The 15,085-nt window shown below is 39.6% G+C and overlaps 1 protein-coding gene across 2 annotated transcripts in view; it reads right to left on the bottom strand.

The window, feature by feature from the left end:
• Nucleotides 1–15,085, bottom strand: part of LOC106583752 (ER membrane protein complex subunit 2) — a 70,420-nt gene that overhangs the window by 32,064 nt on the left and 23,271 nt on the right. For both annotated transcript variants that reach the window (XM_014168311.2, XM_045704666.1), the window contains exons 3-4: nucleotides 14,182–14,246; nucleotides 7,853–7,938 (exon numbers count right to left, since the gene is read on the bottom strand). In XM_014168311.2, coding sequence (XP_014023786.1) covers nucleotides 7,853–7,938; nucleotides 14,182–14,246 — 151 coding nt within the window. The remainder of the gene's footprint in view (nucleotides 1–7,852; nucleotides 7,939–14,181; nucleotides 14,247–15,085) is intronic.

Genomic DNA, 15,085 nt, shown 5'->3' with positions numbered 1-15,085 from the left:
TTCCAACAAAAACAGAGAGCCCACCACACACACACACCCAGACCATCGTACCACTTAGGATCTACAGTACACCCCACCCCCCTTTACCACGGGCCTATAGGGTAAATTCTGTTTAATTCAATCACTTTCTGACAGCATCCCTTTTGATTTCAACTAAACTTTCCATACGTTTGCCCATGGAAAAAGTGGTCAGAAAGTGACTTTTTGGACTTGAATGCCAAAACATTCAGGAGATAAAGGTGCTCAAAGTGCAACCATTATCCATACCATGTCTTCATCACTGGAAAAGATCAACAGTTGAGTTTGAGATAGTTTAAAAGCTTACAAAAAGCGGTCAAACTTGTAATTATTTATTGAAAAAAATGTTTTGTAATAAAAAGAAATAAACCTTTAACGTCAATTATCTAAAAACACAAACTCCAGATTTCCTTCCATATTCGCATATGTTGTAGCTTAGACCCTATTTCACATCTGAGGTTTTTGTGTTGTGCCCGCCATCGGTTGAGACACAACATGCTCTTGAATACAGGGTGAGTGCCATTTAGGGCTGACCCCATTTAGTCGACAGGTCGATTGTTTGGTCTATAGGCTGTTGGTCGACAGAGATATTTTTAGTCGAGCGGTCGCAAATTGTTTACATTTTTTGATGGCACAAAAGACACCTGTCTGACTTGTGCCTGTCTCAGCGGACGTATCCATTGCAGAGGCCGAGGGGATTGCACTGTGAATCACTCTAAGACAGTGGTTCCCAACCAGAGGTACTAGGACCCCTGGGGGTATTTGGCCTATCCACAGGGGGTACTTGAGAAGAACCATGAGACCATAGGCTTACTGATAAAAATGCACATGGGGGGGTACTTCAGGGGTACTGCGGCAGAGAAAGATGCAATTGTTGGTTCAGTAAGTGAAAAAGGTTGGGAACCATTGCTCTAAGACATCCAGTGCCTTCAGAAAGTATTCATACCCCTTGACTTATTCCACATTTTGTTGTGTTACAGCCTGAATTCAACATGGATTAAATCGATTAATTCCCACCCATCTACACACAATAACACATACTGACAAAGTGAAAACGTGTTTTTAGACATTTTTGCAAATTGACTGAAAATGAAATACAGAAATATCACAGTCAATACTTTGTAGAAGCACCTTTGAGCGGCGATTACAGCTTTAAGTCATCGAGAGTATGTCTATCAGCTAAGCACATCTGAATTTTTTTTACCATTCTTTCTTGCAGATTCTCTCAAGTTCTGTTAAGTTAGATGGGGAGCGGCAGTGAACAGCAATCTTCAAGTCTTTCCACAGATTTTCAAATGGGATTCAAGTCTGGGCTTTGGCTGGGACACTTAAGGACTTTCACATTCTTGTTCTGAAGCCATTCCAGCGTTGCTTTGGCTGTCTGCTTAGGGCCATTGTCCTGTTGGAATATAAATCTTTGCCACAGTCTAAGGTCGTTTGCACTCTAAAGCAGGTTCTCATCAAGGATTTTCCTGTATTTGGCTTCCTTCATTGTTCCCTCAACCCTTACCAGTCTCCCAGTCCCTGCCACTGAAAAGAATCCCCATAGCATGATGCTGCCTTATCCTCTCTCGTGTGCCTTTTTGCAAAGTCCAGGCATGCAGTCTTGTGCTTTTTCCTCTGGAGTGGCTTACGTCTGGCCACTCTCCCATAAAGCCCAGATTGGTGAAGTGCTATCGCGACTGTTGTCCTATTGACAGTTTCTCTCATCTCAGCCAAAGAAATCTGTAGTTCTGTCACTGGGTTCTTGGTCACTTCCCTGACCAGGGTCCTTCTTGCCCGGTTGCATAGTTTGGTCGGAAGGCCAGCTCTAGGCAGAGTCTGGATAGTTCTATATTTTTTCCATTTCCCACGGAGATAATTTTGCTCTTGGAAACTTTCAACACTCTAGAAATTGTTTTATACCCTTCCCCAGATATACAGTACAAGTCAAAAGTTTGGACACACCTACTCATTCAAGTTTTTTTTTGTACTATTTTCTACATTGTAGAATAATAGTGAAGTCATCAAAACTATGGAATCAATTAGTAACCAATAAAAAAAAAGTGTTAAACAAATCTAAATATATTTTATATTTTTGATTCTTCAAAGTAGCCACCCTTTGCCTTCATGACAGCTTTGCACACTCTTGGCATTCTCTCAACCAGTTTCCCCTGGAATTATTTTCCAAAAGTCTTGGAGTTCCCACATATGCTGAGCACTTGTTGGCTGCTTTTCCTTCACTCTGCGGTCCAACTCATCCCAAAACATCTCAATTGGGTTGAGGTCGGATGATTGTGGAGGCCAGGTCATTTGACGCAGCACTCCATCACTCTCCTTCTTGGTTAAATAGCCCTTACACAGCCTGGAGGTGTGTTGGGACATTGTCCTGCTGAAAAACAAATGGTAACAGAATAGGTAACAGAATAAAAAATAAAATAAAAATGTAATTAGTTGATGTTACTGTAGGCTATATGTAAAACAAAAAAAAAACATCAAAAACACATTAATTCAAGCGTTCAATACATTTTATTTGTGGAAATAGAGACGAATATATTGATAAAAGTCAACTTGTCCGAGAGAGATTTACATGGTTATCAAAACATCACGCCAGGGTAAAGCCTACACTAAACACAGCCCTTATTTTAAGTGTTTAAAAAAATTCCTATGGGAAAAATGAATGGTGGAAACCATTTGACCGCTAGGTGTTATGGGTATCATGACACCTCCATTGTGGGGCTCAATTAGGCCTACTTAAGACAAAATATTTTTAAACGTCTGCAGTATGGCAGCATTTCATTGTAGTTAAGGATGACGCCAAAAAACAGGAAGGCAAAACCTGCAAACAGCTTACCATAGTTGGACAACGAACAAGACATAACACTTGAAAACAGTAAATTAGCCTACTTTGTTTTTCTAGTTGCAGATTCTAGTTGACAGATTGTATATGCTTGTCAACGGCCGCTGCAGTGGAGCTCTCCAAGGTGATGAACTGAATTTTCACGAGTGCTTTCTCCCGCATTGGACAGAGGTCGCTCTCTGCCGTTCTGAAACAATCTTCGGTGCGCTGTTGAATTGGCGCAATCCTGGTTTGCATGTTAAACAACATAATTCTTCATTTTCACTTGGCCTTCTCAAATAAAGTTAAAACAAGACTTATCGTGTAGCCTATTACCGGCAACTTCCAGAGCGTAATGGTAGAATCTGCAAAGGCCAGAAGTACCGAAAGTAACAACAATTCTAGTACCTAACCGTTTTTCATGTTATTGTATCAAAAAGGTACAGAGGTTTCGGTATACCGTGCAACGCTAGCGTGTGCCGTTGAACATTTTCTTCACAACAAACATAGGCTCATTCTGTTCAGAACATACCATGTCATCTTGTAACCCTACATCAAACATAGTGATCACAAATGTTGACATTGTATATGACATGAGTTTTAAGATTTGGAAATGTGAAGTGCACATTTGGACTGACGGGTGTTTTGCTAGCTTGTATGACATCAATGAGGTATTTTTTATAAATCTTCAATGTCTCATCTTAATTTACAGCATTTCTCTCCCTCACACAACAACAAAAAATTGCAAAAGTTGCCCAATTACAAAAGTTGCCCAATTGCGCGTTGCTCAAATTCAGAACGGCTGTCAGTCAGAGCTCTAGCATGTTACTGTACGTTCCAATTTAGGCGCTTATTAGTGCCCAAATCTTCCATTTTAAACCCGGGTACGGGTGTGAAGGGTTAAAGCATCAGACAAGCACAGTACATGTAATTGATTTTATTAAAACACATAGGGTGTGTCTATATGGAAAAATACACGTTATTATAAATAAAATGTTTTTTTTGGGGGGGGGGGGGGGGGTTTGTAGGGGACAGCCCTAGTGTTATTTCAAGCATAGCAATATAATTCATATAATGGACAAATTCCTTCAGACCACTGCAATTTAGCCAGTACATCATCGAAATGTAAAATGAATTGACATTTTTTATTTCTAATTACTGCCACAAATATGACCACCGGTCCACCCACCAGTGAATTTCATGCCTTTTCTATTACAGTATCTACATTTCTATGATTTCAATAGGTTTCTTATGGAGGATTGACAGTATAATTTAAAATAACATATTCCAATTCAAGTCAACATTCTCTGATGTGTGGACCTCCAACCATCTGTGGTACCATTTGAAAGTTGAAATGTTATTCCCATTTTAGTACATTTATCAGCCAAAACATGACAATCAACCTGTGTTCAAGAGAATGTTGCCTCAATTTAGATTATGAGATTACCTTAGATTATGTAAAATAGGGTCTAAGCTACAACATTTGTTTTTTTTATTTAACCTTTATTTCACTAGGCAAGTTAGTTCAGAACAAATACACTGCTCAAAAAAAATAAAGGGAACACTAAAATAACACATCCTAGATCTGAATGAATGAAATAATCTTGTTAAATACTTTTTTCTTTACATAGTTGAATGTGCTGACAACAAAATCACACAAAAATAATCAATGGAAATCCAAATTTATCAACCCATGGAGGTCTGGATTTGCAGTCACACTCAAAATTAAAGTGGAAAACCACACTAGAGGCTGATCCAACTTTGATGTAATGTCCTTAAAACAAGTCAAAATGAGGCTCAGTAGTGTGTGTGGCCTCCACGTGCCTGTATGACCTCCCTACAAATGCCTGGGCATGCTCCTGATGAAGTGGCGGATGGTCTCCTGAGGGATCTCCTCCCAGACCTGGACTAAAGCATCCGCCAACTCCTGGACAGTCTGTGGTGCAACGTGGCGTTGGTGGATGGAGCGAGACATGATGTCCCAGATGTGCTCAATTGGATTCAGGTCTGGGGAACGGGCGGGCCAGTCCATAGCATCAATGCCTTCCTCATTATGAAGGAAAAGGAAACCGCACACTGCTCTTGATAGTATCACTGATATTTAATAAGCTTACGTATCGGCCTCACGGGCCGAGCTTTTGTCAGAGCTTTTGTGAATTTTCTGAAAACAGCACCTCTATATAGACCTAGCCCCACCCACATCCGTTCCACACAGGAAAACGGTTTCAAATAAATGAGATCATTACGTGTCCCACCACCCATGTTATTTACATTATTAAATGTCCATGTGGGCTCTGCTATGTCAGTAAGACCTCCCGCTCTCTCAAACAGAGAATTAGTGAACATAAAAGTTCAATGAGGCGAAACGACAGGGATTATCCAGTCGCAGTACATTTTAATGACCTAAAACATGACATTTCTACCTTTAGATTTTGTGGCATAGAGAAAGTCAAGATATAAGACAGGGGAGGTGATATTAATAATACTCTGAGCAAAAGAGAATGTTTTTGGATTTTCACCCTCCAGACATTATTTCCTAAAGGACTTAATGATGAAATGCCTATGTATGTTATGTTGTGAATTTGAACATGGATTATGTGCCTATTTAAGATTACTCTGATGTTTTTCGTATGATGTACCCAATGATTAATGAAAACTTGCTATGTCCTCATTGTGGTTTTACGGACGTGTTCAATGCGTCTTATTTATACACTTTTGTAGTGTTTGTGAAATGCATATTGTTATGTTTGGTAGCACTTATTTATTTTTCCTTTGCCTCCAACCCCTTTCCATGCGTGGAACGGATGTGGGTGGGGCTAGGTCTACATAGAGGTGCTGTTTTCAGAAAATTCACAAAAGCTCTGACGAAGGCCGTGAGGCCGATGCGTAAGCTTATTAAATATCAGTGATACTATCAAGAGCAGTGTGCGGTTTCCTTTTTCCTTCATCCTGTTTCAACTGTTGCCATGCACCTGCAATTTGATTGCTCAGATGTGCGAGTGCCTTTTGAATTTTTTTAAAATCATTATAAAATAGTTTGACAACCCTGTTTGTAAGCTTTTAAATTCTGTAAATCTCAACTGCTTTTCTTTTCCAATGATGAAGACATGGAAGTCTCAATGGGTCAACTTTGAAAGGGAAATGAGAGGGAAAGGGGATACCTAGTCAGTTGCACAACTTAATGCATTCAACCGAGCACCTTTATCTCTTGAATGTTTTGGCATTCATGTCCAAAGTCACTTTCTGAGCACTTCTGCAATGGACAAACACAGTTGAAGTCAGAAGTTTACATACACCTTAGCCAAATACATTTAAACTCAGTTTTTCACAATTCCTGACATTTAATCCTAGTAAAAATTCCCTGTCTTAGGTCAGTTAGGATCACCACTTTATTTTAAGAATGTGAAATGTCAGAATAATGGTAAAGAGAAGGATTTATTTTAGCTTTTATTTATATCATCACATTCCCAGTGGTTCAGAAGTTTACATAAACTGAATTAGTATTTGGTAGCATTGCCTTTAAATTGTTTAACTTGGGTCAAACTTTTCAGGTAGCCTTCCACAAGCTTCCCACATTAAGTTGGGTGAATTTTGGCCCATTCCTCCTGACAGAGCTGGTGTAACTGAGTCAGGTTTCTAGGCCTCCTTGCTCGCGCACACTTTTTCAGTTCTGCCCACATATTTTCTATAGGATTGAGGTCAGAGCTTTGTGATGGCCACTCCAATACCTTGACTTTGTTGTCCTTAAGCCATTTTGCCACAACTTTATAAGTATGCTTGGGGTCATTGTCCATTTGAAAGACCCACTTGCGACCAAGCTTTATCTTCCTGACTGATGTCTTGAGATGTTGCTTCAATATATCCACATAATTTTCCTGCCTCATGATGCCATCGATTTTGTGAAGTGCACCAGTCCCTCCTGCAGCAAAGCACCCCCAAAACATGATGCTGCCACCCCCGTGCTTCACGGTTCGGATGATGTTCTTCAGCTTGCAAGTCTCCCCCCTTTTCCTCCAAACATAATGGTCATTATGGCCAAACAGTTCTATTTATGTTTCATCAGACCAGAGGACATTTCTCCAAAATGTACAATCTTTGTCCCCATGTGCACTTGCAAACCGTAGCCTGGCTTTTTTATGGCGGTTTTGGAGCAGTGGCTTCTTCCTTGCTGAGCGGCCTTTCAGGTTATGTCGATATAGGACTGGTTTTACTGTGGATATAAATACTTTTGCACCTGTTTCCTACAGCATCTTCACAAGGTCCTTTGCTGTTGTTCTGGGATTGATTTGCACTTTTCACACCAAAGTATGTTCATCTCTAGGAGACAGAACGTGTCTCCTTCCTGAGCGGTATGACGGCTATGTGGTCCCATGGTGCTTATACTTGCGTACCATTGTTTGTACAGATGAACATGGTACCTTCAGGCGTTTAGAAATTGCTCCCAAGGATGAACCAGACTTGTGGAGGTCTACAATGTTTTTTTCTGAGGTCTTGGTTGATTTCTTTTGATTTTCCCATGACGTCAAGCAGAGGCACTGAGTTTGAAGGTAGGCCTTGAAATACATCCACAGGTACACCTCCAATTGACTCAAATTATGTCAATTAGCCTATCAGAAGCTTCTAAAGCCATGACATAATTTTCTGGAATTTTCCAAGCTGTTTAAAGGCATAGTCAACTTTGTGTATGTAAACTTCTGACACACTGGAATTATGATACAGTGAGTTATAAGTGAAATAGTCTGAAAACAATTGTTGGGAAAATTAATTGTGTCATGCACAAAGTAGATGTCCTAACCGACTTGCCAAAGCTATAGTTTGTTAACAATACATTTGTTGAGTGGTTGAAACACTTAGGTTGGAGTTATTAAACTAGTTTATGTAAACTTCCGACTTCAACTGTATGTATGGAAGGTTTCGTTCAAATCAAAAGGGATGCTGTCAAAAAAGTGATTGAATTCAAATGGATTTACCCTTTAGTCTTTCGGCCATATTACAGTGAGAGACTCTGAAGCTTACTTTTCCAAAGCCTCCAGCCGCATGCCTGCTAATCGCTTCACTCGTTGGCTACCTGGGAACTGCCTCTTCAGTTCCTGTAGACAAGTCTGCAAGGGAAGTGGGCAGACGGGAGGTGCAATTAGAGTTGGCTGGCTGCAACATGTTACAAGCATACAGGACACATACACTTTCTACTACTTATAGCCCCCATGCAGTCTTTGTAATTGTATTTTTAAATCACTGCAAATGATCACTCTGTTTATTTCATGAAAATAACATTTTACATTTACATTCTAGTCAGTTAGCAGACGCTCTTATCCAGAGCGACTTACAGTTAGTGCACTCAACTTAGAGATTCTCCGGTACTTTTGTCAACTTTCTTGCCAGTAGTTCTGAAACTAGCACTCACGAGCCAAAAGTGGTCCCCTGAAAATTGCGTACTACGTCACATATGTGCACCACGTCATTGCTCTCTCTCTATCGGTCTCTCTCTGCTGTTTTTACTGTGCAGTTGGGTACGCCCCGCAGATAACGCTGGGCGGGCCTCTTGATAGCGGTCACTCAAATGAGAGGGGCTGAAGCTCATTGGCAAGAACTCAAATTGCTAAGGGGCTGGCCCACATGGGGGGAAATGTAGGGAAAAAGGCATAGCACAGCTTCAAGAAAACAGTCGCCTTCAAAACTAGGGATTTCATGACCACCCCTCCGTAAAATGTATGCACGCATGACTTTGGATAAAAACATCTGCTAAATGGCATATATTATTATATCATGGCTAATTGGAGGTAAAACTGTAATTACGCTCATAGATTATGCATGTATGAACTACACATTGACACATCCAGACCTTAGACTCCAAAGTATGTCTTATTGGCTGACTACGCACACTGCTCGCGCGAGCGCCAACGAGGGACTGCATTGCCAAGGGCTAAAATAGAAGTCAGTTCTATTTCTGACGCAGATCGCGCTGCAAGTCCTGCCTCTCCCATCTCCTCATTGATTTATAGAAGAAGGTACCCACGTGCCATTTCCTCATTGGTTATACCCACGTGGGTGACTGAAAGACGAACGAGGTCAGTGGCAGAAATGCACCTAATTTATGAAAGTTGCCAATCGCAATATAAAGTCAAGAAAAGAAAAGGCCTGGAAGGAGGAGAGATAACTAGAAACGATTCGGTTGACCGTTTTATGTGTGGATTAATTGGTGGAGTAGAGGACCTTGTGTTTTTCAGGTAAAATAACAACTCAATGTTTATATCCCAGGACAAATTAGCTAGCAACAGCAAGCTAGCTAAATAGGTAAAATTAGCTAGCAAGTGCAAGCTAGCTAGCTAAATTGCCATACATTTTTAATGCTTTTCGACCTGTCCCCAAATTAATATAATTGGTTCAGAGTTTGTTTTGATATTTTAACCTGCGTGTTGTGATCGCGTTTGGTGTGGGGGGACAAAATAAGTAAACAGCTGATCAGAGTAGAGAGGGGGACAATTTACTACAACGTACTGGACAATATCAATGTTCAGGTGAGAGCCAGGTTTGACCACTTCGGTAAACTTAATTTCTTTGGCTTAGTGGACTGCAACATTGTTCAAACAATGTCACAAAAGTTCAACACCAGCAACTGGTGGTCATTGTTCAGAATAATCAGATCAGATTGTTTCATGCTGTGGGGAAAAACTCCATCCTGAAAAGGCTGACATTCCAGGATTTTTTTCAAAAAGCTCTTACTCTAAAAGGGCATTATCATAAATTCACAATTTAAGTGTTTTTTTTTCAACCTCAGTATGGAAATATCATACAAAAAAAGAAAATCGTCTTTTTGACCGCACTGCCCCTTTAAACAAACAAATATACTGTATCCATGTAAAACATGAATGGTTTTGAGATGTCATATGCAGTGGGTTTTTTGTGTGTTTTTTTATGACGTAATCCAGTCCGCCCAGACAATTGAGAGGGATAGTTGATTTCCATTTATGGGATCCATGATAAAAGATCACAGTCCTGAAGAAATGATGTGAAAATCAGCAGTTGACGTGGTTTAAGATCATGTTGGCTTGTGGCTACCCACAATTCACCACTTGCTACTATAAAAAGGAGAGGCAGGATGCTGTTTACGGTGAGTTTTTTTTTCTCCCGTCTCTATGAGGGAACTGGAGTTTGTTTTTTCACACACTCATGAGAGGTGAGGAATGGTTATCGTCACGTCCAACGATATCCTGGATGAGATGGAAAATCTGTTCTGCAGCCCGGATCATTTGACCTATCCAACTACAGTCGTGGTCTTTCTCACTGGCAGCAGGTGATTGGACAACTTTACGTAATCTCGTTTTGTCTTCGCCAATATTCTTTGCAATGCATAGGGAATCCTTGCAAAACATCCTCATATACTATTTCCCCATCACCCATAAAATAATTAGTTTTTTTATGCATCACTCAATTTTAAGCAGGTATGAGCAAAACTGACAGGACATTAACTAGGCTTCAATAGTACATTTAGCCAGTTCAAATCAGTCCAGAACTGTGGGGAAATGCCATAGGTTCCTGTTCTTTGCAGTGAAAATGCACGTTTTGATTTAAATCAAACTAAGCAAGAACAATGTTATATTTCCACAATGCGAATTTGATTGAATTCCAATCCAAACGCACAGGGTAATGCCATTGGTTCCTGCTCTTTGCAGTGAAAATGCACCTTTTGATTCAAATCAAAATAAGCAGGAACAATGTTATAATCCACAATGCGAATTTGATTGAATTCCAATCCAAAACTTATTGGATCATCAAAACATAATACATTGACTGTTAATACAGTATTAGTTCTGACTGTAACACAAGGTGCTTTCTTCTTGTTCTACTGGATCATAGGAAGGACAGGAGATGGCCCTAAGTGATGCCTCAACAGGAATCGGGATTAGGCCCCATCTGCTCTCCTAGCATGCTTCTTTTCAACTGTGGGCATTCACTTCAAACTTTTCACCTGCATACCACAATATCTTGAACAGGAAAATTATGAATTTCTGCTATCTAGGCATGGTTTTTTATCAACCCAGAAACTCATTTCCCGCTCAATCACCATTCGGTCCTAAAATAATGTCTGTTTGCTATCTAGGCATGGTCTGTCATCAACCCAGAAACCCATAACTCACTAAATTACGATTCAGTCCTAAAATGAGTAAAACAGAATAATCTCATTCTATCACGTGCTGGATTTGCAAATAATCAAATCAGACCTTAAAAATAAACTGGACAAAACACTAATTAGAAATAACTGTGGTTTTAAATTCCCAATGTTTTATTAGAAAAGTGTGGTGGTCTTACCTTTTTGCTCTCGTCATATTAAATGTAATACATTTTCATAAAGCCCTTGAATCCTGAGAGTATAATTTCTCTCCTCAAGCCTCACACTAGTATTATTAAGAATAATCAATATGTGCTGCATAGAAATAAAACCATCTATTTGGTATATAAGGGACTTTAAAAAATATATATAAATCATCCTTTTGTATCAATCTCTCCCCTGTATGCTTTATGATGTTCAATCAAAAAATACGTGGGAGGAAAAATCATAGTGCCTTCAGAAAGTATTCACACCCCTTGATTTCCCCCCCCATCTTGTTGTAATACATCCTGAATTTAAAAGGGATTAAATTTAGATTTTTGTCACTGGCCTACACACAATACTCCATAATGTCAAAATGGAATAATGTTCCAGGAAATTTTTACAAATTCATAAAAAATGAAATACTAAAATGTCTTGAGTCAAGTATTCAATCCCTTTGTTATGGCAAGCCTAAATAAATTCAGGAGTCATGTTATGGGTAAGCTTGTCCTAGGCAAGGACTAGGGAATTTTTGGGGGGATAAAAATAAACAGAATAGAGCTAAGCACAGGCCTTATCCTAGAGGAAACCCTGGTTCATTCTGCTTTCCAACAGACACCGGGAGACAAATTCACCTTTCAGCAGGACAAAGACAAGGCCAAATCTACACTGGAGTTGCTTACCAAGATGACGCTGAATGTTCCTGAGTGGCCTAGTCTAGCAATGATCAACAACCAACTTGACAGAGATTCATTTATTTTTGTGTTTTTATAATAATGTGCAAATATTGTACAATCCAGCTGTGCAAAACTCTTAGAGACTTGCCCAGAAAGACGGGCGGCAGGTAGCCTAGTGGTTAGAGTGTTGGGCCAGTAACCGAAAGGTTGCTAGATCGAATCCCCGAGCTGACAAGGTAAAAATCTGTCGTTCTGCCCCTGAACAACGCGGTTAACCCACTGCTCCTAGGTCGTCATTGTAAATAAGAATGTGTTCTTAACTGACTTGCCTAGTTAAATAAAGGTTAAAGAAAAAAGACAGCTTTAATCACTGCCAAAGGTGATTCTAACATGTATTAACCTCTATGGGCTAGGTGGGACGCTAGCGTGCCACCCGTGGTGCACTCCATCAACAGCAGGTGCATTTCAAGAGCGGCAAATTTGAATCCAAATAAATGTCAAAATTCAAATTTTTCAAAAATACAACTATTTTACACCATTTGAAAGATAAACATCTCCTTAATCTAACCACGTTTTACGATTTCAAAAAGGTTTTACGGCGAAAGCATAAATTTAGAGTATGTTAGGACAGTACATTTACAAGAGTTGTGTGTAATGTTTTGTCAAGTCAAAGACAGGGTCACCAAAACCATAAAACCAGCTAAAATGATGCACTAACCTTTTACAATCTCCATCAGATGACACTCCTAGGACATAATGTTAGACAATGCATGCATTTTTAGTTCTATCAAGTTCATATTTATATCCAAAAACAGCGTTTTACTATGGCATTGATGTTGAGGAAATCGTTTCCCTCCAATAACCGGCAGTCAAGTCAGCGTCACAAATTAAATAATTAAAATTAGAAAACATTGGTAAAATATTATATTGTCATTTAAAGAATTATAGATTTACATCTCTTGAACGCAATCAACTTGCCAGATTTAAAAATAACCTTACTGGGAAATCACACTTTGCAATAATCTGAGCACTGCGCCCAGAAAAATACGCGTTGCGATACAGACTAGACGTCATGTTGGGGAGATCTAAAATCGAAAATACTATGTAAATAATCCATTACCTTTGATTCTCTTCATCAGATGTCACTTCCAGGTATCACAGGTCCATAACGAATGTAGTTTTGTTCAAAAAAGCTCATCATTTATGTCCAAAAATCTCTGTCTTGTTAGCACATGATCTAAGCCAGCCGGACTTCTCGTCATGAACGAGGGGAAAAAATATATTTCCGTTCGTTCAAACATGTCAAACGTTGTATAGCATAAATCATTAGGGCCTTTTTAACCAGAACATGAATAATATTCAAGGTGGACGAATGCATTCTCTTTTATAACGTATTGGAACGAGGGTACCCAACATGAACTCGCGCGCCAGGTGTCTAATGGGACATCATCGTTCCATGGCTCTTGTTCGGTCAGATCTCCCTCCAGAAGACTCAAAACACTTTGTAAAGGCTGGTGACATCTAGTGGAAGCAATAGGAAGTGCCAAAATATTCCTCAGCCCCTGTGTTTTTCAATGGGATAGGTTTAAAGTCAATACAACACATCAGGTATCCACTTCCTGTCAGAAAATGTCTCAGGGTTTTGCCTGGCAAATGAGTTCTGTTATACTCACAGACACCATTCAAACAGTTTTAGAAACTTTAGAGTGTTTTCTATCCATATATAATAAGTATATGCATATTCTAGTTACTGGGTAGGATTAGTAACCAGATTAAATCGGGTACATTTTTTTTATCCAGACGTGCAAATGCTGCCCCCTAGCCCTAACAGGTTAACTTAGGTGGATATAATCAAGATATGTTAATGTTCTATTTTCCTAATTCTTTTACAAATTGTAAAAAATTTCTTCCGTTGACTTTACAGATTACTTTGTGTAGATCGTCGACAAAACATGACAATTAAATACATTTTAATCCCACCTTGTAACAACAAAATGTGTAAAAAGTCAAGGGGTGTGACTACTTTCTGAAGGCACTTTAAGTAACCCAATCTGTAACATATCTATTAGTTAACTCTGGGACGGCAGATGAATCAACTAGGAAAGGGAGAGTTAAACTCCATAAAGGTTTTCAGCTAACACTAACACTGTGTTCATCTATAGTGAGTTTTCTACACTCCCTTATTCCAACACTGCTCAGCAAATGGTTTTCCCAAAGTACAGACAGATGGGGTAATATTTTTGGCCAAATAAAAATATTTTCACATTTGGCAGCGGGGGTGACAAAGTAGCAATGACTGTGAGAGATGGATTTTGAGGTCGTTGGGTGTGTGTGGCAGCTGTCAGTAGTTCACTTACCCAAGCCAAATCATCCCGACTGCAGTCCAGCGCAGCTATCATCACCTGCTCATAAATAATCCATACTGGGCACAGGAGAGAAAGAGAAAAAGCACTGTTTTAATATTCCAGTACAGTGTCAAGTGGAACATCAAAACATGATCAATTGACATATAGACTGGTATTACAGTATTAGTTCTGACTGTAACACAAGGTGCCTTCTTCTTGTTCTACTGGATCATAGGAAGGACAGGAGATGGCCCTAAGTGATGCCTCAACAGGAATCGGGATTAGGCCCCATCTGCTCTCCTAGCATGCTTCTTTTCAACTGTGGGCATTCACTTCAAACTTTTCACCTGCATATCACAATATCTTGAACAGGGAAAATAATGTCTGCCTGCTATCGTGGCATTGGTTTCCTATCAACCCAGAAACTCGTAACACCATTCAGTCCTAAAATAATGTCTGCTCCATTAGCCCTTGAATCTTGGGGAATCCTGCTTTCAAGTATAATTTCTCTCCCCATCCTCACACTTTCATTATTAATAATCATCAATATATGCTGCATAGAAATAAAACCATGTATTTAAAGGACTGGATGGACAGTTCAATACAACAACAAAAGGCTCTATTAGACCTACTTCATTTAGAGGATCAATCATGGTGAATGACCATTGACCAAGTTAAGGCTATATAGACCAAATTCTGCTGGTATTCCAAGAGTTTGTTCTTCATAGAAAATGTTCTAAGCTTCATGAGATATTGGACAACTCCATACAAAAGACAACGCTACGCAGCCCTTTCCAAAAGCACAAAGAAAGAAAGCTTACACAGCTGTTATCCAGGGCAACAGAATATTATGTCATTTCCCCTCATTTCGCTGTGATACTCTAACCAGTTACGGTGTGACGCATATTCACAAGGC

This window comes from Salmo salar, chromosome ssa02 (assembly GCF_905237065.1).
Source record: "Salmo salar chromosome ssa02, Ssal_v3.1, whole genome shotgun sequence".
NCBI classification, from domain to species: domain Eukaryota; kingdom Metazoa; phylum Chordata; class Actinopteri; order Salmoniformes; family Salmonidae; genus Salmo; species Salmo salar.
The sequence above is the reverse complement of the archived record's forward strand: the minus strand, read 5'-3'. Positions and strand labels throughout refer to the sequence as shown.